This window comes from Thermobia domestica, chromosome 3, assembly GCF_964235325.1.
Source record: "Thermobia domestica chromosome 3, izTheDome1.hap1.1, whole genome shotgun sequence".
In the NCBI taxonomy this organism is placed as follows: Eukaryota; Metazoa; Arthropoda; class Insecta; order Zygentoma; family Lepismatidae; genus Thermobia; species Thermobia domestica.
In genome coordinates this window covers 266,479,267-266,505,678 of record NC_137456.1, presented here as the reverse complement: position 1 = coordinate 266,505,678, position 26,412 = coordinate 266,479,267, and the positions used below count along the sequence as shown (strand labels likewise).

The 26,412-nt window shown below is 32.6% G+C and overlaps 1 protein-coding gene across 2 annotated transcripts in view; it reads left to right on the top strand.

The window, feature by feature from the left end:
• The window catches only part of LOC145681640 (uncharacterized), a 446,103-nt gene that overhangs the window by 38,508 nt on the left and 381,183 nt on the right, over positions 1-26,412 (top strand). Inside the window, exon 2 of one of the 2 annotated variants that reach the window (XM_081753259.1) lies at positions 7,209-7,306. The exons of the other annotated variant lie outside the window; for it this stretch is intronic. Within the exon in view, the coding sequence (XP_081609385.1) occupies positions 7,226-7,306 (81 nt within the window). The 5' untranslated portion in view covers positions 7,209-7,225. The remainder of the gene's footprint in view (positions 1-7,208; positions 7,307-26,412) is intronic. 2 annotated transcript variants of the gene reach the window in all.

Genomic DNA, 26,412 nt, shown 5'->3' with positions numbered 1-26,412 from the left:
TTTCTACTTCCTTTTTACTAGGGTGTTAGTTACGAAGACGAAATTTAGTTCTGGAACGCTTTATCGATTGCCGAAAACTGCTTCCTACTATATATTATCGTTTTCCCTCTATAGTGATCAACGTTGAAACCGGAAATGGCTCAATTCTGTTATTTTCAGAATTTACTGAATGTGAAAAAGATTATCCTTGAAAAGTTTAATTGATTGCCAAAAATATCTTCTCATTATCGATTATCGTTCTTGCTCTATAGTAATGAATGCTAAAACCGGAAGTGGCTCATTTATACAATTTCCAGTTCTACTAGAATGTTAAGAATAAGATGAGAGATTCCCTTGAAACGTATAATCGATTGCCGAGAACCGCTTTTCGCTATCCATTACCTTTTTTGTTTTATATTAATCAACGTTAAAACCTGAAATAACTCATTTCTACCGTTTTGTTTGTCGAATCACCTCTTTTAATGAACTTTCTCGAGAAAATCACACTACGTACTTATTGCAAAAAAAAAAGAAAAAAAAGAAAAAAAGAAAAGAAAGAAAGAAAAAATAAAAATTCGCAACTTTTCAAATGTTATCGTTCGAAGTAACGGATGTATGTATATACGTACGTACTAACATTACGATATTATAAGTTCCACTACGTGATCCTAATAATAATAAAATCTTAAAGAGGATCATGTTATATTTTCTGTAGTCGTTTGGGAACCAGAAGGTCTAGTATATTTATTTCACTTCCGATTTGAGTACAGGGATTACTGCCGAGATGGAATATACTCTTGGAGCACTTAATGAATTACCTTAAAAAAAGCCTTCTCGCTATCCATTCTATAACGCTCAATGTTATAACCGGAAGCGATTGATTTGTACCATTTCAAGCTTTAGTTGAAAGATTAGAGTCGAGATAGAACATATTCTTGGGACAATTAATTGATTTCGGAAAACCTCTTCTCGCTATTTAGTATCGTTTTAATCTGTTGTAATCAACACTAAAATGGAAAGTAGTTGAGTTTTGCTACTTCCGACGTTATTAGAAGTTTAAGAGAGAAGACGATATTTATTCCCACAACGCTATTAATTCCTAAAACAGCTTCTTCCTACCCCACTATTTAGATTAATTTGAAGCCAGAAGTCATAGTTAGGTTAATTTCTATCTCTTCCGGTTTTACCAGGATGTTAACGATGAAGCTGAAAGTTATCCATGATACCCTTTAACGATAGCCGAAAACTGCTTCTTACGGTTTATTACTATTTAAGCTCTATAGTGATCAACGTTAAAATCGGAAAGGATCCATTTCTACCACTTCCAGTTGGCGAATCACCTCCATTAAGGAACTCCCTCGAGAGGAATCACTACCTATTTATTGCAAAAAGCAGAATTTAAGAAATCGCATTCGTCCAAAGTTATCGTGTGAAGTAACGGCCGCACGTATGTACGTACTAATATCGATAAGTAGCACTACGCGATCCCAATTAACACTTAATATACCACCGCCACACACACACACACACTAGCATATGTACACACGAAGGTATACCTGGTAGTGTCCACACGCTTACGCCGGAAACTAGAAACACAGACAGACAGACAGAAAGAGAGAGAGAGAGAGAGAGAGAGAGAGAATCTTCTTGTACCTTTATAGTGAATGCGTCATTACTCTCAAAATCAATTAAAAAGAAAAAAGTAAAAAAACTTGTAAATGAAACTTTCAAAGATTAGTACCACTGCTGCGTGTAACACATGAAATTGATCCATAATGATTGATTCGTAATATGATGTATATGGGTTTCTTAATGGTAATATAACAAAATGCCTTCAAATTGACCACAAAATAAAAAGTGAAATGTATTTCTCAAATTTTGTAAAATCGAAGTCGGTGGGTATTATGGGAACCGTGTACAATAACAATATATGTAAACAAATATTAATATACTTCACGTTTTCCAATGGGTGCAAGAAAGCTTCGTATTGTGTTTGATGTCATAATCATTAACTGATGTGTATATATATATATTACATATACCTGCATAGTAGACGAGGAACTCACTGAGGAAATATAGTTGTATTTTCCATTATATGTCTAAAACCTGGGAATTCATAAATAGTTAACTGGAAACCTTCTAAATCATAGAATTTGTGATCGCCAAATAAGGGAAAACACTGCTCTTATACATGCATTGTGATATATGTGTGAATTATATCACGTAACATTTCGTTTACATCTATTAGGCTTGTCAACAATGTGTTTTCCATTTAAAAAGTTAAAAACGGGCTTATTGTTAAGTACTGTTTAAATAAAATTCCAGTTATTCAACTGAGAGACGATGTTCGCTAAAACGTTATCAACAACAACTAGGAAGGGGAATTTGGAATGAATTCTTCCAATGTTCACCTAGCTAGATATTAAAGTTGTTATCCTAGCATTCACCTGATGAGACAGGAAAACAGAGTGATTGCAAGAAACCTACGACTTTTAAAAGTATCTATCAGCATAACTGGGCAGTATGAGGTCTGCGGGCAACGTATATGAGTTTGTTAGCCATAACACAGTTTCCAAGCAAAGCAAGAAAACTATAAACCTGTTGCAGTTTTTAAATGATCTCATCTGTTACATTAGGCATCATCAGACATAGTCTCTGATGAAGCAAAATATTTAACTAGTTTGCAAAATTGTAATACTTTTATATTTTTAATTCTGACCTTTTCTGTTTTTTCTGGAGACTGTTATTTCTTGTGTGAACCATTAAAGCTAATAAAACATGAAGCAGCCAACCATTTTATTGTATTCACCACCGTCAAAAAATCTGCACTCATAGCACAAAACATATTTGTTGCCTGATTATATATTCTTAAAAAAATGCAAACTTTCAAAGATTAAACAAATTGAAATTGAAAAATATTTTGGAAAAATGTTGAATTTATTTTTTAGCAAAGCGTATTTTTTTACTTATGGTTCTATGGATATTTTTCTTGCCTTAAATTTGTACGTAGCTTGGATATTTCGGCATTTCCCATGGACTGCTTCTTTATAATGACTATGAACTATCAAAACATGCATACAGGCGATAATCTAATAATTACAGTAGATATACGTCGATATAAGACGAGGAGCCACATTTTTTTGCCTAGTAGGAACCGTGGAAATATTCCCACGAATTGTGAGAAAATCCGTGGAAATATTCTTGCGAAAGGAAGAGCTTGGAAATATTCTCATGAATGAACAAAGTTGGGAAAATTTCCGAGGGCAGAACCATCTTCATCGTGGGAATATTGTCATTGAATCATGAGAAACAAAAATGGTGCAACGTTAAGGAAAATAAATGAAGAGAAGACTTGATTTTAATCTTGTGGTCACTGTGATCATTTTTCTTGAGTGTGTAATCGACTATTTTATCTTGGTTCGTGGCCTGTCCTCCGTTGTCCTGTCAATGAATATTCTCCTGAGACCTGGACTTACCTGGGTAGGACGTGGAAGGTCCTCTCCCAGAAGGGATTACAACTTTGTTTCAATAAGTGCTCATCGGTCTCGATGTTGAGATGAACATTAGGAGCGGAGAGGTTCGGATGCCTCGTCTCGAAAACTTCACGGACGATCAGAGGTTCACCCATATCATAACGCACACAAACTTACACTCACAACGAAAACACACTGGATTAAATGACACTACTTATTTATTAGAATACTATTAAAAAGAAAAATAATGAAGAGAAAAGATCACAACACTTAACACTGATTATGTATAATTAAATGCTTTATTAAAATCACTCATCTCTTTTCACTATGCTATAGCCTTATCGTGTTGCTATATATATATAGGAAGAAGATTATAATTGAGATTTCACTATAAGTATTCTTCTCACACCATTGACTCACTTAAGGGGAATTAGCACTTAGGGTAGATTAGCACTTGGGAAGTGTCCCAGGGTAATCCCAAGTAGTAACCTGGTTGCTACTACAAACAGTCCTGAGGAGTCGATATGAGTCTTCAGCGAAATAACACAGTCTTCTAAGTGGAATGTGGATGTTGGAGGCGCGTTTAAGACTTGTTGGCGCAATACGTATATGAACCTGGGACTTATTGAGTGGGGCTCCTCAGAAAAGAGAGAGGAGAGAAACAAGATGTTATGAAAGAGTTGTTAATAGCACCAAAAGATTACACAAAGAAAGAAATGGGTATCGTTGCATGCGTTACGCATAATTTATGCAAAAGGGAATGCAATGACAAAAATAGAACAAATCTAGGCCTACCGAGCCACAAGTTGTCGTTACAACTGAAACGAAAGGTAGACACAAAAAGGAATATAGAACATCAATTGAGAAAATAAGCCTCATATTCCCTATACCTCTCTATATGTTTTACGGTTAGAAGTGAAATGAAGATCAACAATTGTATTTTAGTATAGTAAAAACAGTAGAAGTATTATTATTCATGATTATAAAGGTTATAGGTTTTATTCTATTTAAATTAAGAATACTAGACCAGCTTAGAGGAAATATCATTAGTAATGACAAAGATAGAGAATTATACAATGCCTATGAAGAACCAAAAACAGGCCTACACAATGCTCATAGCAAGCATTACTTGAGCACACCAATATACGCACAGGTGAACAAAAACACTCTAAATTCTCTACACTTGGAGGCACAGGATGCAAAAACACCTAATAATTCTATATTCAATCGCTGTACACAAATAAATCACTAGCTTCAGATCACAGAATTGAGCAAGTTTGTATATCGCAGGATTACGAGAAAAATTTAGCTTCGGAACCAAATCCAGGAAGAGAACAAGACAGTGGTTTGGTCCATGGAGACAACGTTATGAAGATGCAGTTTTCGGTTCACGAATCGTGGATAAACTTGATGGACGAAAATAAATGCACGACGAACCGCGAATACAGTGAAAAAGTGCCGGAAAAACGAGAGGTGAAAAGGAGTATTTTACTCCTTGCAATATTGTAATTCTGTAATCTTTTTCGAATAATTGTCACGAAAATCGCTTTGACAAAGTGTACTGAGGACGTGAGGTGACCGCGATGTACCGCTAATTGAATGTCCAGTGGGAAGACAATTCAAGTTTGTCATCCAAAACATCTTGGTCAGCAGATGGTCAAAGCTATATTGAGAGTTGCAAAACCGACTAAAATGGATTGTCAGTTTTAGTGGAGTAGTGGCGTACCCAAGGGTCAAAGAAAAAGTCAGTGAGTGATATAAAAATGAAAATACAACGCAAATATAAGATAAAAGGTGTAGTGTGAGTCTATATTAATAAGTTATAATGGTCGGTACTTCGGAATCAAGAATAATCAGTGTGCGAAAATTCGGTAAACATGCCGTACCGAATCTTTTAAGGTAACATAAAGTGATACAAGGTGGCGAGTAGTCTAGAAGGTATCGTTTATCAGAAGTTTGAAATGTCCGTTCTGAGGACTGTGGTTTGTTGCACAGGAAGGAACGAGATGATAAATATAAATATATCTGTGGCATTATCACGTTTTCTGTTTATACCTGCGTATTTAATACCATCCTTTACTATTACTAAAAATATAAACTTCTTTTCGGACCAACCATCTGTATAAAGTTTCTGACTAAACGAAAATGAGACATACTTTCAAACTTTACATATTGTCGAAAAGACAAGTATTCGAATGCCTGTAAACAGATATATTGCAAACTCCGGACTGCCTAAAGATATGAAAATCTACGGACTGACAGTTTAATGGTTGAGTCTCTCGAAAAGAAGCAAACAGCGAAGCAACTTAAATTCATTTCAGATGCACCAGTTAAAGTGATGATAGAATATAATCGTCTAATGAATGCTTCTTGCAGTGTCATATCATATGGGAACTGTGAAAGAGATAAATTCAGAGCTTGCTGATCAGCATGATGTAAAACCCTTATGAACGCTGGATCATATGAATTTTGAGATGACGGGCACTGGTGCAGAACAAGAAATTTAAAAATATATTGTTTTTGCTTCAACGGTTTTTCGAATTTCAATTGTAACTACTTGGTCATGTATGGGAAGGATCAACGTGTTTTCGTAAATATGGTATATCTCCAAAAGATTCACGATGCTGACGGAAGTGACAGGAGAGTAATGTTACAACCATAAAGTGACGGGTACTTCTGCTTATACCCTAGGAATTCACGAGCAGATTTAAAAATTTTGAAGATTATATTTCGAAGTGGTCAGAGTGCACTTCTGAAAAGTGAAAGGCACCGATAACCTCTCTAATGTAGAGGAGTTATTAGCTCAGTAGTTAGATCTATGGCTTCTGAAATCAAAAGTAGCGAGTTCGATTCTACGTCTGGTATGCAATATTTTTTCCGATATATTTCTTGAAACAGAAATATTTACTTTTTCACTTTACCTCGTAATCCTGGATAGAGATGTTAGAATGCTAAAATAAATATACTAGAATATAATAAAAGAAAAATGTGTATTACTTTATTCCTTTTCCAAATTTTAATTACATTTTCACCTCTCTAAGCTGTTTCCAAAAATTCAAATTTCACTCTCCTATGTGTGTCTAATCTTGGGTGTTCAAATTCCTCTACTTCCTTAGTGAATAGCTTAGATCTTAGAAATGTCACATTTCTTTCTCCCCCTTCTCTCTACGTCAAAACTTAAGATAAACTTTCTGACAAAGAGGTTACTGCGGCAATTTTTTTAAAATATGACGATTGACGCTATTAGTGATATAAGTTGTGGTGTTCAATCTAACCTAGTCAATTCCCTAGTCAAAATGTAAGTTCTTCATAATTAATCACACATTATAATGCACCTTTCTTTACTTCCAGTTCTTCGCAACAGTCACGGTAATCTAAAGCCCCTTTTCGAAAATTATTTATCGAAACAGCAATAAGTTAAAGTGTGTTTACACCACATGGTCCTTTTTGAAATTGAAAAATATATATAACAATTAAATTATTTCATACTACATTTGTAAGAAACTGTGAACTTCCCCTCCATGTTATGCCTGAAACGTTTAAACGCAACTCGTAATTTACTAGTTTTCGTCGCTTGTTCACGTTTCTTGATTTTTAAGTATAACCATTTTATATGCACAGCTGTGAGAGAACGCAAGTCTGCTAAGAGTAATCGTCTTTATTCATAGTAAGAATTGTTGATTTCTTCAAACATTACAAAATCAAGATACTCTTGATTTCCTTCCACTTCATTTACAAGTGATATTTCATTTTCAGAGTAGAAAGACGACAACATGCCGTGGTATACACAACAAAAGTGTTGTTGTTGCTATTCACTGCCAGTTGGTACATTCATTATTGCCTGTTTGCAATTGGTAGGTATTTTATTATTTTTCTGACAGTGCTAATAAATATATTAACAAAGCCAGCTGCATGTTAGAATCTAAATCATAAAGGAATTGAATAGTTATATTTAAATAATATGCAATTTAACCATTCATATTATCAAATATGTATTTGGGTGCTTTCTTCAGAATATACGGTAACGCATACGTCCTTTGTGCCAGAGACTCTATTCGATATCTCGTCGAGAGCTCATGTTTTTGAAATTTCATTCTGTATTGTAGGACTACTTCTCATATAGCTTCCCTGCTGAACATGACGCCACACCGAATCTTAACATAGTATGGGATTATTCAGAACTGTAATTCAGAGACTAGAGCATATTTTAAATTAAATAGAGAAATTAATTTACTAACCACACGTTATAATTACGCAAAAGTTGGAATGAGCGATTCGTCCTTAAAATTACATTTGTATTAAATATTTTTCAAATTATTTGAATGTTGTCTCGTGTATTACAGTCCAGCTTTCTCTAGAGACAATTTGCAATTACATAATCAATACCAACTTTTCAGAGAACATTTTCAGACAGGATGTATTGGTTGGAATACTCGCGCCAAAAGTACCTACAAAATCTAAGAAAAACTATATGTTCGCCATCTATGAAATAAAGAAAGAAAGAATGATAGGCCTTTAATATAAATGAGATTTTGGCCATCTTTGGTGCCAACTACAAAGTGCATTCGATGCTTTTAAATTTTATCACTGAATTTTCGTTTATGCAGTTTTCACGGGCGGAGTTTCATTATCTATATATATAAAAGAGAACGTACAAATCCTTTGTCCGCTCATCACGCTAATACGGCTGAACCAATTTCTTTTATTTTTGGGGGGTTATTAGGATTTGGACCCTAGATGGTTTTTATCATATCACTTTAATTTTCAATTACCAGTGTCTTGAGATAATTGACCATTCAGGTGTCCATTACGTACAAATCCTTTGTTAGTTCATCATAGGTATAAAAATAAACGTATTTATATGCAACCCGCATGACCGTGTCACTCGGCGGGTTAACATAAATGACAGGCGTTATAATGGTTTTTATCATATCACTTGAAAGCGAAAAAGTAAAAATTATCTAAGTAACAAAGTTTATTGCGTTCGGGGGTGACCGCAGCGAAGCGGGGCGGGTTAACATAAATGACAGGCGATATAATGTTAACATTTACTGCAATCTTCTATGGTTTTTATCATATCACTTGAAAGCGAAAAAGTAAAAATTATCTAAGTAACAAAGTTTATTGCGTTCCGGGGTGACCGCAGCGAAGCGGGGTGAACGCTGCTAGTATTGTATACTTTTGAAATGAAGTATACAACTGTAAGTAAAGAAAACAAAAATCTCTATCATTCTGTTACCAACAGGACAGATCTAGTACTGACAATGTAACTACCTTTACATCTAATGTAGTACAGAGACAGAGTAGTGAAATAAAAATAAAACCAAGGGCGAGAGTTTAAGGGATTTACGAAATTCAGGCTGTTATTTCTCAACATTTCTATAATTATTTGCCAAAGAATATCATCGAAGATAAATTATTAATATTTTCATTACGCAAAGTATATTTCATAAACAAATAAGAATCAACATACAAGATTGAGCTTTTAATATCTTAAGGTATTTAAACGTCGACGATATAAATCACAAATTGAACATGTTTCTTGTTAAATAGCATTAGATAACCTATTATTTTGTAGAAGAAGTTATATGAAAGCACCAACATACCACTCGTATACCTACACATTGACTTTAAAGAAAATATCCAACCTTTGAAGCATATATATATATATATAGAAATACTTTATATCATTACGTTCGTATTTCATCAGGTAAAAGGAAAGCCGAGATAAAAAAGAAAAATACGTTCATAATATAAATTTTCATTATCCTCCTTTTACTTTATCATTGTCTACAATAGTCAAACACTGTGAGCTACTTTACGTGAAACCAAAATAATCATAAATGACGTAAATTATTATTATTATTACAATCCTTTATTGGCCCATAGTATTTATAAATGTTGCACAATGTTTTAGAAAGGAAACATACCTATAACAATGTTGTGAATATCAAGTAGAAAGCGATATAAGAAGACTCTTTACTAACAGGCGAACAAAGAAAATCCCATAGACAAAACAAGAAAATTAGTCCAACACGTGGATATTTACTTGTACTATTACTACCTAAACTCAATGATGAGTTAATGAATTTACTATTTCATAATTCTATAAAACATGCTAAAATGATTAATTTCCCCCTATTTTCTTTATAATATATACAATCGATATTTATAATATATATACAATCGTCATCGTCGTCATCAACCATTGATAGAAGTGACTAATTTAAAACGAGAATTAAAACGGTTATACATTTAACATCTCTTACGTAAAAAGAGAAAAATAATAAATACAACATTCTACAAAATAAGTTCATTTCGTGAGAAAATAAATAGATCGTACGTCATCTTGTTATTTTAGTGAGTTCGGAGATATATAAAATGAGTAAAATTGAAGAAGAAATTTTACTGTTATACCAGAACCGAACCATAAAAGAGAATGATTATTAGTAAATCGATTAAAACAAGATGAGAACGTTAGCTTGGGAGCAGGGTAAAACTTTACATTAAAGTTTATAAACTAGGAGAATATCACTGTTTTAACTTAATATGTGATGTGTCACAACCAAGGAAAGACAAAAAAGTAATTTTTGGAACATATTTTTAATTATTTATATCGCAAAATCACTATTTATGATCTTATTATAAATCCAAATGTTTCGCTTATATTTTACAACAAAGCAACAAATTATCCTAATCATATTTCATACAAAAACACCATGTGTATACTATTTCGCTTGCAGAAATGAAGAGAAAATTGAAATGCCTTAATAATTTCAAAATATGAGAAAATGTAAAACCTTACACTGTGGTCATCGTACAAATCATGAATAAGTATTTCAAAAATATCGCCGTTGTTCACTAACTTATTCCTTTTCTACAGCTCAAAAATATGAAACATCAAAAAGAAATATCATGCATGAAGAGCATTGGCAAGAACACCAAACATTCATCTGTTAATGACATCATTTTGCGAGCCTTCACAACGGCAGGGATTCCTTCCATTTGTGAACCGTCAGGCTGTTGTCGTTCTGATGGTAAACGACCTGACGGCATGACATTAATACCTTGGATGAGAGGCAAATCACTAGTTTGGGATTTTACATGTCCGGACACATTTGCCCATTCAAGCCTCCCATTGAGTGTTATGAATGCTCGAGAAGGTGCTAGAAGTAGAGAGGCAGAAAAGGAAATTAAATACAACAATCCCCTCGACAAATTTATTTTTGCTCCAATAGCCATCGAGACCAGTAGGGGCATAGGGTTATAGAAGCCTTGATTTTATCAGAGAGGTAGGCAGATACATATCTATCGTTTCTGGAGATGTTCGTTCAGCGTCCTTCTTAATACAACGTATATCCATTCCGGTCCAACGTGGCAACGTTTCGTCAGTTCTTGGTACGTTGCCACCTGGAAGGGAACTGGAGGAGATATTTCTTCTCTAATAGAGTAAAGTGGGGCAAAAGGCTGCACTTAATGTTCAGCCTGCTATTGCTGCTATACCAACAACAATATTGAGATGATCCATGATTGTTAATTTTTCTCGAAAGTCGTGTGAAATAAATCTTTTTATAAAGCATATAAAATTTGATAAATTAATGCACAATCAAGTGTAATTATTGACAATACGAATGAACATATTAAAATATTTGATTATTGCTTTATCAAAATGATAATAATTGTTACATTTTAACAATGTAGCTACTAAAATTATCTACCTAATTTAACATTTAAAGGCTGTATATATGCGACTAGTAATATTAACGATCAATGGGAAAGTGATTTTAGCTATATTTCGTTTCGTTTTAATTCTAATTGTAGTTGCCATTTATCCTAACAATAATAGATGTGAGACTGTATTTCTTTGTTATCTAACCTTAAACTCTAATACTACGATTCATATGATCAAATAAATTAACATTGTTTCTAAAGACATAAATAATATTAATTTACGAATTGATAAAGAAGGATTTTTAAATTAATAAAACATCCAAAATATTTAAAAAGATGAAACATGTTACAAGAATAAGTGCAGTATGAAGTTAAGATTTGTTGAAGTTTTAACAGAACTCTTAAATAGAGAGTATGCAAATATTTTTCACAATATCAAACATATTGTTACAATTCTTCTGAAGACACGTTATAAATTTTATTCTTCAAGAAATATTTTTGAAAATTTATATATATATATATATATATATATATATATATATATATATATATAGAGAGAGAGAGAGAGAGAGTTATAAATATGTCACAAAGTTTGGAGTGGCGCTGTAGGCATGCGGAGTGGCACAGAGCTGTGTATAAAGCGGAAGATGCATGTAGTGTGTGTTTGACTGTTCATGACATACGGTGATATTGTACTGAGTTCTGATGGAGTGAGGCGATTACGAAAATCGTGTAGCAGTAATTGCTCTACAAAACCTCGGGAAGACAGCAGATGAGATTTTCATTTTTATGAAACCCCTACAAATGAGCAAGAGATTCATGTATTGCGCTCTACAGCGATACACCGAGACTGAAACGGCAAGGAGTGGCAGACCATGAATGGTACGGACTCCGATGGTCCAGAAAACAGTCTTAGCAAGAATTTGAAGAAATCCTGTTCCAACACAAAATGTGATGGTTGCTGAGATGAACATCAGCAGAAATTCCATGTCTTATGTGCTCAGAACTAACCTACATCTACGGGTGTATAAGATTTTGACTGGCCACTTTCTGAGCCACACATTAATGTCCCTTAGGGTCCTTAAATCAAAGAGACTGTTTCGGTGTTACGCCAACAATCTCCACAGAAAGATTCTGTTCACTTAGGAAAAGGTGTTCACAATTGAGCAGGCCTACAACGCCCAAAGTGACCGTGTGTATGTCACGTCATCCACTACAGCTGCTGAGGCAGCTCCAAGGGTTCAGAGGGCACATCATCCTGCCTCAGTGATGGTTTGGTGGAGAGTGAGCTACTCCGGCACAACGCAACTGCATTTTTGCGAACAAGGTGTTGAAGCAGCTGCTAAGGTGTACCAGGACACAGTGCTAACACCTAAAGTGAAACCACTGTCTGCTACCATGTTCCCTGGAGAATGGTCGATCTTCCAGCAGGATTCCGCTCCAGGCCACACAGGGAAACCGGCCCGGAACATAACCTGTTGAATTACAAACTTTGGCAGTCCTTCAGTCAAAGGTCTGCCATAAACGGCATTCATCTGTCGACAGTCTGAAAAAATCCTTGACCCGAGCAGTGAACAATTTTCCCATTGACGTGGTGCGTAATGCCATTGACCGGGATACATATATTATAATTACCACTAAACATGTGTCATTATCAATATGATGATAGACAAAAGAAAGAAATAAGTTTGAAAAGTTGATGGTTGCCCAATTATTATTATTTAATAAACATACGTGCTAAGTTGGGTATACATGATTTTAAAGTGAAAAAGGTCGATCTAAAAAAAATTGAAATCCAACACTTTGGAAAGCAGGAGATGAAACTAAACAACTTTTTAATTATGTATTTTATAGAAATCTCCGCTTTTGTCGTTGCCAAATACTTTTAACATACATGTTACACTTCCTGAGTGTAACACTCCGATTTGGAATAATTATCGAAAGTAGATACCAATTATGAAATAACCAAAATACGTGTTTTTTTTTGAATTTCTGCGAAGAAAGAACTTTAAGGGCAAAAGGCCCACATAAAAATTTGGAAATTGGACACACGTATGGAAGAAGTTGATTAATGTGAATTAAGTGGTGCCCAGATAGTAGAGAAGTAAAATGTTGGAACAAAGGTTTGGTATGTTCCTGAAAAAAACAGTTAGTGGGTGCACAGACAATTCCAAATTTTCGGTTACGAAACATGAAAGTGCCATTAACTATAACTCAAAATTTTCTAAAACATAAGGACATTTGAAACGAAATTTGTGTAAGGCAATAATCAAAAGTAATTAATTACAAATTTTTACTTCGTGTGGAAAAACAGTGTTGGAGCGAAAGCCCCTCCAAAACATGTACATATTACAGTAGAAGAGCAGGAATTAGTAGACCGAAAGGAATGAGATTGTATACTTACAAGCAAGCAGTTTGTGTTTCCCAATTACAGTCATTCGATTTGCTTCAAATTTAACACATGAAAACTAAATATAAAATAAATCGACACTGTTTTTTTCATGCGGAGAACATTGTAAGGCTTAAAGGCGCCCCCTGAAATACTATAAAATCCGTTACAGGGAGGAAACAGATAGCGTTAAAATAGTTAACTTTTGTCATTAGTTAAATGACCTAAAATTAGGAATCAATACATTGTATTTCGACTGAGTCATACTACAAACCTCACAATTTCAACGAATGAACATTGAGGCCCCTAAAATGGTACAAACAGACAGACAAACAACAAGATGTTAATAGAGTCGTTCCTGGAAGCCTCACTGAGGTTATACGAATAACACGAACATATATGTTGATCCCAGATTATTGTTCTCTCAAGTGTTTAGCATTTTTTAAATCACTATAGTGGTGCTTCTGAATGATATTTGTGTCAAGTGGGAATAAGAAAACTATTACATAATAATATACTTATAGCTGTTTGTCATTCTACTTCATCTTTCATTTTCCAGAGATTAATTTCTGTAGTGTGTGTAATTTGCTTGTAATTTTTCATTCAGTGCTATCAAGTTATTGAAAATAAGTTACAATATAGCTGAAGGATATATTTTATGTTGTTTCAGGCCGTGTTAGTCTGTAACATTTTATTCGCGTATGTTACGTTTCCAACGTGTAGTGTTACATGAACATTAACATAACAGATTCTTGATCTCTTGAAGGTGTGAGTGATATAAACATGTGTGATACTTAAACTATGAAACATTAATCAGAAACGTCTGCACTTTTCTAGTTGCTATCCACACCTGAATGACACCTAGCGACAAGTCACAGATATTAAATGAAACATTATAGAACGAGCTTGAGATGAGTAGTTTCTACATACCGACGAAAAAACATAAGTTTTTACAAACTTCAGCAGTTTCCTCCAACGAAGTGAAAGTTAGGGTTTTAATGATGAACCTCAAGGAGAAGACTATGCCAGTGCTGTATGGTATGGAAGTAGAGAAGACCACCCGTACGATCTATTATAATTGGATTATGTTGATTAATGTGGAGTGACCACAAAATACATCTTTCCCTTAAATATATAAAAGCCAAATTCCGGAGCGTTTTGTCACGGAACCAATTACATCGCTGGAAGAAACAGGTAGAAGCAAGTACAAAAAGAGAAAAGCTTAAGCAAATATCGCAGTTGTTTTTAGAAAAATCAAGATGCGTTGCAAGCAAAAATGACGATTTATGATATATATATATATATATATATATATATATATATATATATATATATATATATATATATATATATAACTATGCAAAGGTGGGCTGCCCATTTTGGCATGTTCGTTCCGATTCCTTCACTTAAAAATCCCACTAAATCGTTATAGGAATTTAAGAATGCGCGTCATATTGTGTAGCGAAAAGTGACGAAATTTGTAACAAAATCAATTACACTGTTCAAAATAAAAGTGAAAGGACAAGTACAAAGAGACGATTGTATTGATAGAGTAAAATAACACATGTTGAAGTGTGGGCGGGCACAGTATTTAATTCTGATCAAAATCATATCCAATTTATGATGTATGGTGTTCGTTCTATTGCTGAGCGATAGGAAAAAAAATTGAATATAGTTATACAGTAGGTGGTAGTACGACTCACAGCAATACCATAAAGCCTTTGCTATCAGCTGACGGCAGATTATTATCCCCACTGTTTATAGTTATGAAGGAAACTAGTAGAGAATTTCGGCGAAATGTAAAGAAAATTATTTTCCTATCTCAGAACATTTATGTTAAGGTGTTACGTAAACTATCAAAAGAACATTTTTGTTTGTGGTTGGGAAACGCCTATTTTCCTTCAACCGCGGACAATGTCATTGTAGTTTTGTACTCATGGGCTAGTTACTGTGATTACTTATTAGATGCAGCCCTACCAGAGCGAATAAATGAAAGGTTACTCAAATTACCGAAATGGCTATTTGGAGACTTCCACCATTAGACGATTATGGATTTCGTTTGTGGAAAAAAAAGTAACACGCGGTTTCCAGACATACTTCTCTTACTGCAGTAGGACGTTAATCTTGATTTATGGAAGAACAGCATTTTAACGCTTCAATCTCTGACTCATAATCAGGTTTCATACCTGCGGTTTTCTATTATGTTCAAATATGTTTGATATCGAAGTGGCTATACTGACGAGAATCCTGCACAATTCACAACACTTGAATCTTTTTTCACAGACCATAAACCTACATGTGATATTTGTGAAAAAGTTGTTGTATTTCGTTACTTATTAGATATTTTTTAATCCATATACCTCCTTTTGTGAATACAATATATGTCAAGAAGTTTTCTTTACTTTCTACTTCACAATATTTACTTCGCGTGTTAAATACGATTATTGATTAAAGAGTTGTTTGCCTCTACTAATAGCTGGGTAAACAAACTGACAAGTGTTTCCTACTTTCAACAATCTATTTACTGGGAGACATTTTTACTATTTTAGCACTAGCCGTTTCCTACCTATAGCGTATCTTAGAGTAATATTGATACAGTAATATAGTATGGTGTCGACGTTTGTGCTTACCTTTGACGTGCCAAATTTGAAGCAAATCCGATGTGGATACTTGCGAAACAAGTATTGTCTTAATTTACATGTACAAGATCCAGGTGCTATTTCATTCACTTCAGCCCACTCTTTCCATCTTCTCTGTAATAATACTTATTTTTTCCTAGGGGCCATCGCATCCACATAGTTTTACTGCAAATTGAAAGCATGTGTTCGGCTTTTTGTGCGTTTTGTTCACACACATAGTTTCCTTGCAGTTTTCCATGTGATTTAGGCACTTTTGTCATATACTTATTCACGTATACAGACTTTTGACATTTTATAATCCAAAGTTTGCAGGATGTGCGCTCCACTTAATTGCTCTTTTTTTTTTTAAAAGAAAAATACGAAATACTTATTTTACTTCCACAATTTCTGTGTAAAGTTTCATTCAATATGCACTACTAGTTCCTGCCTTTGAAGAGTAAAATTTCAAAATTTTGAGTGGGCGCTTTTGGTCGCTAGGACGTTTCTCCGTAGAAGATAAAAAGAACACGTCTTTGTTTATTTCATGCGCATCAACGATAAACCGTTGCAATTATTCATATCATTTAGGGACTTCTGTCGTTTATTATTTTTAAGATAAAGGACACTACGGGTCTCGACCCCATCCAGCTGTTTTCTTTCAGAAAAGAACAAATGACTTATACAGACATTTTACGTCTACAATATATGTGACAGTTTCATTCATAACGGTCCACTTTCTCTTTGTTTTAGGCAGTCATCTTTCAAAAGTTTGGATAGGGGTGCTCCCATTTAAGAGAATTTTTTCACAAAAAAAAAAATAAATAAAAAAGCACGTATTCGTTTATTTCATGTGTAGGAACTAGCTGAAAAGTTTTATCAAAATCTGAGTGTCACAATTGAGAAGTTCTCTTTGTTAGATAAAATTATATTCACTGGGAAAATTGAAGCAGAATTTTATGTCTTCTCTGATGGAAAGAATACGAGTCTACTTTTTGGTCAGGGAAAGCTACAAGTTAAACTAAAAAAGAAGAAAAAACAATATTGTTAATTAGAGTTCTCTACAATAATCTTTCAAGTATTAATGCCATAGATTATGTCCCTAATATTCCATTGAATATATATACTATTAAATTTTATCTAAGAATTTATTCCGGGAAAAGTGACTATAATAGAATTAATTATTTTTATGGTGTAAACAATATAGACGAATATATTATGTTTTTAATTTTATAAACCATAACAAACTTATGCTTAATTGGAAATTATAGGAATTTTAATACGTTATTATAGAGAGTTTAAAAGCATGCAAAAGAAAGTGGCAACTTTAGAAAGTTTATATAGTAGAGAAATAACTATTGTTACGTGAGTTGCCTGCATAAGGATACAAATGCAATAGTTGTTTAATCATCAAGTCTTAGTACGACGTTAAGATGTGAATAAAATGCAAAATTAACAGTCGTCAAACAAGGCCAACGTTTTCCACATCTCCACATAGTTATTAAATCTGCAATGTATAAACATTGTGATAATGTTAACCTATAATTTTAGGAGTTTACATCGTTATTACGTATAATAAATAAAATTATCTGGATGCTTTTGAGAGTAATGCTGCATAAATATTAAATAATTCACATTATGTACTTATCCAAAAGAATAATTTCGAACACATAAAAATAGATAGAAGAAACAGAACTACCTCCTCTTGTCATTTTCATTTGAGGCAATGATTAAAATATTTTACAAGTGTTATTAGGGACATTATAATTTACAATAAGCATAGCAAAGAATATTTTCCTCCGGTAACTGGGGATGCAGAATAAATACTACAAAAATGGAAATTTTTAAAATTATGTTTGTAGATCGAGATCAAGGAAAGAAAAATGCTAAATACTTCATTCTCAAATCTCCATCACACAACTTCGGAGAGAAGATGAAGAAGAACAGAAGGCCAAGACTTAGAAGAGGATACCTTCAAAGAAAGCAAAGGAAGTAAGTATCTCAAAAAACGAGATATATCAAACAAGATGTTTGATTACATCATCATTGTTAGTTTCTTATATTGTTGTTACATAAGTGTGCAAAAATTACTAGAACCATTTCTTACGAATTGCTAAGAGAGAGAGGGAGAGAGATCGAATACATAAATATTAGAAATTTCCAAAAATATAAGTAATATTTTAGTCGGAAACAGTCTTTTTATTTTTATGTCTATTTCATTTTCGATATATATTATCAAAACACTAGCGTAAGCATTTGAAGTTATAACAGTGTGACTAGTGTTCCTGCAAAGAGTTCAACATCGTGTGACTAGGAGAGACGATTTTTCACGATTAACGTCGTTGTGTGCCTTTCATCCGTACAAGAAAAATGATTATAGAGAGTTTTTCCCCCGACACCACGATTGATAGTGTTAAGGTATAACATTAGGTAGGCCGAGAAATTAGATCCAAGCTGACACTTATCTATTTCGGCCACTGCTGACGTGAGGTGACCCTAACCTTGGAGAAGATCAGATAAAAAAAATTTAATGAAATTCGGTTCTTGTAGACACCATACCCATATGATAACTTGTAATTTTTATTTTTATTTTTTTCATTTTATTCTCCTCACACTTTTGGGAAAATTAACAAAGCAACCCACGATGAAAGGACTTACATAAATAAGTAGCTAGTGATAGAAACATGGAAATTTATCATTGAAACAATTCAACGAAATAAGCGTCGACTGAAGTCGGAATGTTTTGAGATCTCAATTTAAGGTACTGCAATAAATACGAAAAAGAGTTCTCCTACAATATGACGCTGTGAACTGTTGTAATTCTAAAGCTGACTCTAATTCTGCATATCCTAGAAGTCGTGTGTTGTATTACTATTCCAAAGAAAATGATTACATCCGCGTGTGTGATAAAGTATAGTTTCATCTTTAAAAAGTCACCATTGTGCCGACTCAGTTCCTCAGTGGGTAATCCTTACGTCAGACGGCGTTTATAAAAATAATAGAAGGAATTGTCTTGGTGGTGGAATGGATTCCTGGTCTTGTCCTGTGATCGTCTGGTGCTTCGTTTGGTTCAACGTCGTCGTGCGGAGTGTAAGCCAGCAATTCGTGTTGAATCTATTTCAGGTATGTAAGAAATGAAACGTTAATAATTTCTACTCATAGACAAAGAAGGTTCAGATATGAAGGTGAGAAGGCTAACATCGGATTTTAACATCTTTCCGTCATTCAGAATATTAACTCCAGCTCAGTAGATTATTTTCGCGAAACATCCCATTTGGGCGTCGGTAGAAAACTTACAGTCGTAAGATAGCCAGTGAGATAAAGGCTTTTGAAGACGGTGATTATATTTTTAAATGAGACTACATAAATGGATAAAATATGACAATGAAGACGCCCCTTCTAAACCTGAGTTGTTTGTACCTTGAAGAATTCTTATTTTGTAATGTTATTATATAAATTATTTAAACTTATCTTCTAATAAATTTAATAGCTAAAACCGTAAGAGCACACACCAGAATTTTTTTACATAACAACACAGGCCCATCTGTGAGACTTCCCCTTGAATTTACAGTCGTTTATATCCAGTGTGTGTAGTAGTATAGGTTGGTTACTTCTAGCTCACTTTCGCCCTCCCAATATTTTTTAAAAATATTATAAAAGGATGAATTTAATCAGAAGGATAGCACAAAGTGAGATTAAGTAGGCGCATAGGCTTTTATGACATTTAAAATCATAAAAACTTACATCTAAAAACTTACAATCTAAAATCTTACATCTAAAACTACATCTCTTCTATCTTATAATGTCCCCATGACAAGGTATGTATTCCATTCTTTAAAACACATCTTTTATCGTCTACACAACTTGAAACTAACTTATTTACTTCTATACTGCACAAATCGTGCTTATAACTTCTGATTAAATTCATTTTTTTAAAATATTCTTTTTGGTTGAACAAACAATCTTTATAATCGCTACATGAAAGTTCTTTACTTACAACATTTTTCTTAACTCGTTTTGCTTTTTTTACAACACCTATACTTTACGAACTTGATTAAATACATTTTTGATCAAACCAACAAATTCTTTTGTGATTGTTCATTTAAGTTCATCTTTCATCTTGCCAAGTATTTCCTTATTGACCTGTGGTATCTTATATCTTTTGTCTTTAGAGTAATCACTCTTGTCGAAGTAATCAATATAATTTTTCATGTCCTGATACACATCTTCTGTTTGGATATGGTATATATAGCTATCGGTATCTGTATAACATACTTCTAATTTGTCTTAGTATTTTGGCTTCATCATATTATAATGAAAGTCGTACATAAAATATTTCGCTAGGATCTAAGATACTCATTCCGACATATATTGGTTTATTGAAAGTTATTTTGTTTTATTCATTATGATTGCACATAGATTCTCAGTATAAATAATTCTGCACAGTATAACACATCTGCTAACAACAATACATCAGTTTTTTTTATATATGTCATGGTACTGTCAGAGATTATTAATTTTATATGTTTTAAACACTTTCGTTGCGTGCTTATAATCCTCATCAGTTATATGTGTGTTGTTAAGCTTGTTGAAAAATGCTTTCTTTTGAGGTAATTTTCTCTGTGTAAACTTATTCCAATCACTAACATAATCGTACGGGTAAACACCTTTTCTTGTTACAAGGTTAAAAATTGTTTTAGCAATTAGTTTTTCAACTCTTGTTGGGTCACATTCTATTTTTATAGGTTTACATTTCTTTGTAATATTTATATAGTCTTTTCCTAAACTCAATTGTTCATCTAATACAACAGCTAATATTCATGTGACTTGGGAAATCTCGATGTCTATTAGCATATTGTATTAGAACATGGCTTTCATGGGAATAACCCATCAAAGTTACTATTGATCTAATGAAAAAATAATTCATTTTTAACAATCGGTTTCATCAAAAACAGTTTTAATTCCGCTGTAATAAAAATCTAATCCATTATCATCATCCTCCCAAGGGTTAACATTTATTATGAAGTGATGGCTTCTATATTCTGCTAAAACACACCAAAGATCAGCATAGTAATAATAATCTCCACCTTCTAATAAATCATCAAGAACCTCATCATCTTCCTCTTCTTCCAACGAATTGATAAGACCAAGTTTATCTTTATAATCTCTTTTAAACTCATCTGATAAAGTTGGAAACTGTAATATTAGATAGAAGTTTATTTTATCATCGCAATATCTCAAAAAATCCTCTGATAAATTTTGATGTATAGAGATAATTTTAAAGTTAATCTTGTTATCATATTTTCTCATAAATGTTTCAGCCAATTCACCTTCACAAATTTGATTCCATTGTTCTTTAACTAAAGTCTTTAAGGCCCTATCAGATAGCATCATACCTTTAGATTTTAATAAGGCATCCTCTAACTCTTTGCAGTTCGCTGTTTTTGATTTTTTAAATAAATAATCTACCATGCCTAATGATTTACTAAAATTAATTTTATCTTTGATATTTAAATAATTGCACACATTGTCAAATATAGGTTTAACAGTAAGTATCGATACCATCCTCGTATTATAGAAAATAGGAAAATTTTTAATCATTTTCGTATGTAGTACAACAGCTAATACTTATTGTGACGTGGGAAATATCGGTGTCTATTAGCATATTGTATTAGAGCATTTCTTTCATGGGAATAACCCTTCAAAGTTACTAATGATATAATAAAAGTTATTCTTTTTTATGATTATTACCATAAAAATATTTCACAAAGTTACACGATTAAAATCTACATTCTAGATTCTGATTCAAACTCTATATCATGCCTGGTAAATCCTATATTGTATTCCTTCTTACCCTTGTACTTTAAAAATATTCTCATTTTCTTTAAATCACCATTTACTTGCTCGGTATCTTATTTAAACCTATCTGGGAGTAAAGTTTTCAATTTTATCATTTAAATGTATTAATACTTTTTCTGCAGCTTTGGTTTTAATAATTCTTCAAGATGTAATTTCATATGATTTGTTTTTCTTCAGCTCAGCAAGTTTGATAGGTTTAAGCTCTTTGTACTTGCATTTTTCAGTTAAGTAATAGGTAGACATGGTTTAAACAAGTAGTATATATATTATAAGATTTATTTTTTCAGTCTTTTATAGAATATTTTCCATAAAAGATTTACTACAAATTCAAATTCTTTACATTTTTAAATTCTTTGTTTAGCCCTGGTTCTTATGGGTTCTAAAACAGGATCATTTTCTATGGAAGTTATTAAATCAGGATCATTTTTAAAATTTCAAGAACAGTATCAAAAACATGTTGCGCATCGTCATCACTAAGATAAATAACAACTTCAACAATTTCGTCAAGATGCTGATGAAGAAATAATTCTATATTGTTGTGTATAGGATTAGTATAGTATTCCATATCATCGTCATTGTTGTGTGTAGGATTAGTAAAGTCTTCCATATCAGAAATAAAATCATTTTCTCGATTTTGAAGTTCACCTCTACATAGGGAACATGTATTATGATTTCTTAACCAGCGAAATATACAATCCTGACAAAACACTTGACCACATATAGTTTCATACATTCCACGTTTTTGTTCTTTGCAAATAGGGCATCCATCGTTACAGCTTTTAAAATGTTTTAAATCGAGTACATGTTTACTAGCCATCTCCCAATTTTTGTTACTTATTTTTTTACATCATTTTCATATCTAATAGAACAGCAAATACTCATTATGACAAGAAAATCTCGGTGTCTATTAATATATTGTATTAAGACGAGGCTTTCATGGGAATAACCCATGAAAGTTAATAATTCATTTTCACTCGTTACATGGCTTTCTATGTAAATAATTCATAAAACATCGCTGCGACTTAAGAAGAATCTACTTCATCATAACTTTCGTAACCTTCATAGCCATCACTATCATTTTCACTTTCACTATCTCAATTTGATTCCTTTGAGTGTTCTGCATTCTCTTTTTGTTTTAACATCACCTTTTCTTTTAATAATATTTGTTTTTTTCTAATAGTGTTGCTAAGAGTTTAAGATTTTCCTGAATTAGTTTAAGTCTATCATGTAATAAATCAAAATGTTTTTCCATTTTTATTATATAGAAAGTCTTTGATCAATACGAATTAAGTTTCTAGATAGGATTAGATATTAACCGATCATATAAACAGCTAAGTCTATCTAAAGAAACAGACTGTGATCCAGACAAAATGGCGGATTTGGATTGTTCTTGTGTTTTGAAACAGCCCGTATTGGACGGTTTGGATTGCTGTTGTGATTTCAACCCTTGTATTTGCAGAAATTTTAGAATACAAAGACACTGATGAAGCTATAAGAGAACACGCCGACTCAGAAGATAAGAGAAAGTTTAAGGGGATTTCATCCGTGGTTTTAACTGGTGCTATCCTTTGTTGTTTGAAGAGTAACGTTTCGCTATCCTTATCTCATTCAAACTAACCATTTATAGTCATTATTCCATAAAATACAAAATTTATATTTACATTTCAACATTACTTTTATCTATCCAGCTATTATGTGAATCATTAAATCCTAACCATTTAACATATACTTTGTCACCTTTCTTTCTCAACACCTTTTCCACCAAGTATTCGTCTTTAAGTTTCGTCTTTAATAGTTGTGGTTCGTAAAATATACATTGCACATCCTCTTCTTCTAAAACTTTAATTCTATACGTAGGTGGATTAGATGGAATAACTTCGCTAATAACAAATACTTCTGTTGACCAATTAGGTGTATATCCTTTCTCAAATAACCCTTTCGATTTACTTATACGAACATGATCGACTAATTTGTATTTGGGTTTAACACGCTTATATTCTTTCTTATACACTTTCTCCAATATTGTTCGCTCATTCTTCTTGCTAACTTCTATAGGCTTTAAACCAATTGTTCTATGCACACGATTATTATATTCGCTAACTAGTGTTGGTAATATTTGTATCCATTTATAATTTGCTTGTGTTGTAAATTTCTTCCACATGTTTTGTTTAAGTGTTCTAATGAATCTCTTAACAACAGAAGCTTTCTTACCACTATAGGTTGAGTAATGACTAATCTTATTTTTCTCCATCAACTTCTTAAATTCTTTATTGTAAAACACTTTGACTTGATCAGTTTGTAAGTTACTAGGTTTTCTCGTTCTTAGTATGGATTCAAATGCTTCTGTAACATTCTTACCGCTCTTATCTTTAACAGGAACAGCAAAAGCATATTTCGAAAACACATCTATAACCGTTAGCAAACACTTATAGCTATTGTTTAACTTGGAAACACCTTTTAATACTCCGCTATCCATTTCCACAAGATCTGCTTGCCATAAATCATCCATAATTTTAAAAATTACATTTAACCTTGGATAATTCTTTCTGGAAGGCTTGTGAATTCCTTCTATAATATCTTCTCTAATACCTTTACCTTCTCCTAGTCAATATTTCTATTTAACGAATTGAGATTTAATAGCACCACATATAGAACAAATACTTTTCTTAATATATCTTCCATTCTTTGTTCGCTCTATTGTAATGGTATTTTTCTTTGTATCTGTTGATTTCCTACACTTAAAACAATACATCCTGTTTATTATATAGAAATTTGAAATTCATCATTACCTAATACTACACTCCTAACATTATCACCATCACTTCATTCGTTTCCATCTTCATCTTCTCGTTCTACATAAATAATAAACAATAATAATTTACCCTGTTTCAAATCAGAATCTTTGAATGACCTAATTGTTAACTGATCATTTATATTAAAGTGTAATGGAAAACTTTCAACTAGAGCATCATTTAAAAACATGTCTATAAGATATAAATTAAGACTTGAAGCTATATGCATTAACCTACCTGTATAAAGAAATTTGTAGGAGGTAGTTAAATTATATGCAAAACAGACTGATTTCTCAACATCATCTTCTGTCAATCGGCATGATAATCTTGTTTATCGATAGGATTAGATACATTAACCAATCTTTTGTTCTTAAAATTAACCCAGGATGTATAATTTGATGTAAAAACTTCTTCTTTCCTAACAAACATTTGTAATAGAATCCTACTGCTTTCCTTACTTTTAATGTTACCAAAATTATCCATATTTATTCTATATCAAATGTTTTTACGAAAGGCCTTTTTCTACATACATTACAATAAACAATAATTGTCCTTCTTCCATAGCAGAATATTTAGTTGGTTTAATCATAAATATATCGTTCTGGCTAAAGCTAAAAGGTAACTTTTCAATCAAAATACCGCAAAAAGATATGTCTAGAATATATCTGTCAAAGCTTAATTCCATGTGCATTATTTTACCATTATAGAGAAATTTGTAGCCATTACAGAGATTAAATATTCTAAAGATTTGGCTCCTTAACGTTTTTAGCTCTCAATATACATAATAGTGGTATAGTTTCTTTCTGCATTATTAATTTATCAGCCTTTTTCTTTACCATTTGAGAGTCTTCTTGTGTAACATACATCTTAGCATCAATCGCATCTTTCGTTATATATGTGTCTTGCAAAGTTTTTAGCACATCTTCAAATCGTTTTCTATCGTTATCTAATTTACTATTAATACCAGCTTCTAATGACTGAAGTTGTTTTGCGTTAGCAACATTATTTAAATTCTCTAATAGTTTTAATTTGTCTTCACTAATATTAATATCACTTATCCTACTTTTAACATTACCAAAGATATCCACATTTATTATATACAAAATTTGTATATATTTATTAGCGAGAAGAACAGTTATACGAGCTAAAACAAAATCAATCAAATCACCATTCTCATCTCGAATTGAAACTTTGAAATTATTAAATTTGTTGTGATGTGTTGGGAAAAATATCTTTTCTCTAGGCTCGTATATAATTGGTTCTCTAAATTCTGCATTTGTTCTAAACGTCGCAATTAAATCTGTTTCGTTATGTGTTGTATCATTATGTTTTAAAATCATGCCTTCTGCTCAATCACAGTGCATATTTATAGTATCGAATGGGTGAAACTTTCGTACCTTATCTCCAACATGTTCTATGTTAGTAGCCAAGTTTTTCTCACTAAAACCTAATACAGTATTGATGGTATCTAAGGTTATATCACAATGTCCGCTAAATATTTTAACTCTATTTTTTCTGTCGTGAGTAAATTTGATATTTGTAAAAGGATCGCTGAAGTATGGAAGATTTGATTTAATATATTCTTCTCATTATTTTAAATTACATTGACCAGGTTGAAAATTCAGGATAATCAG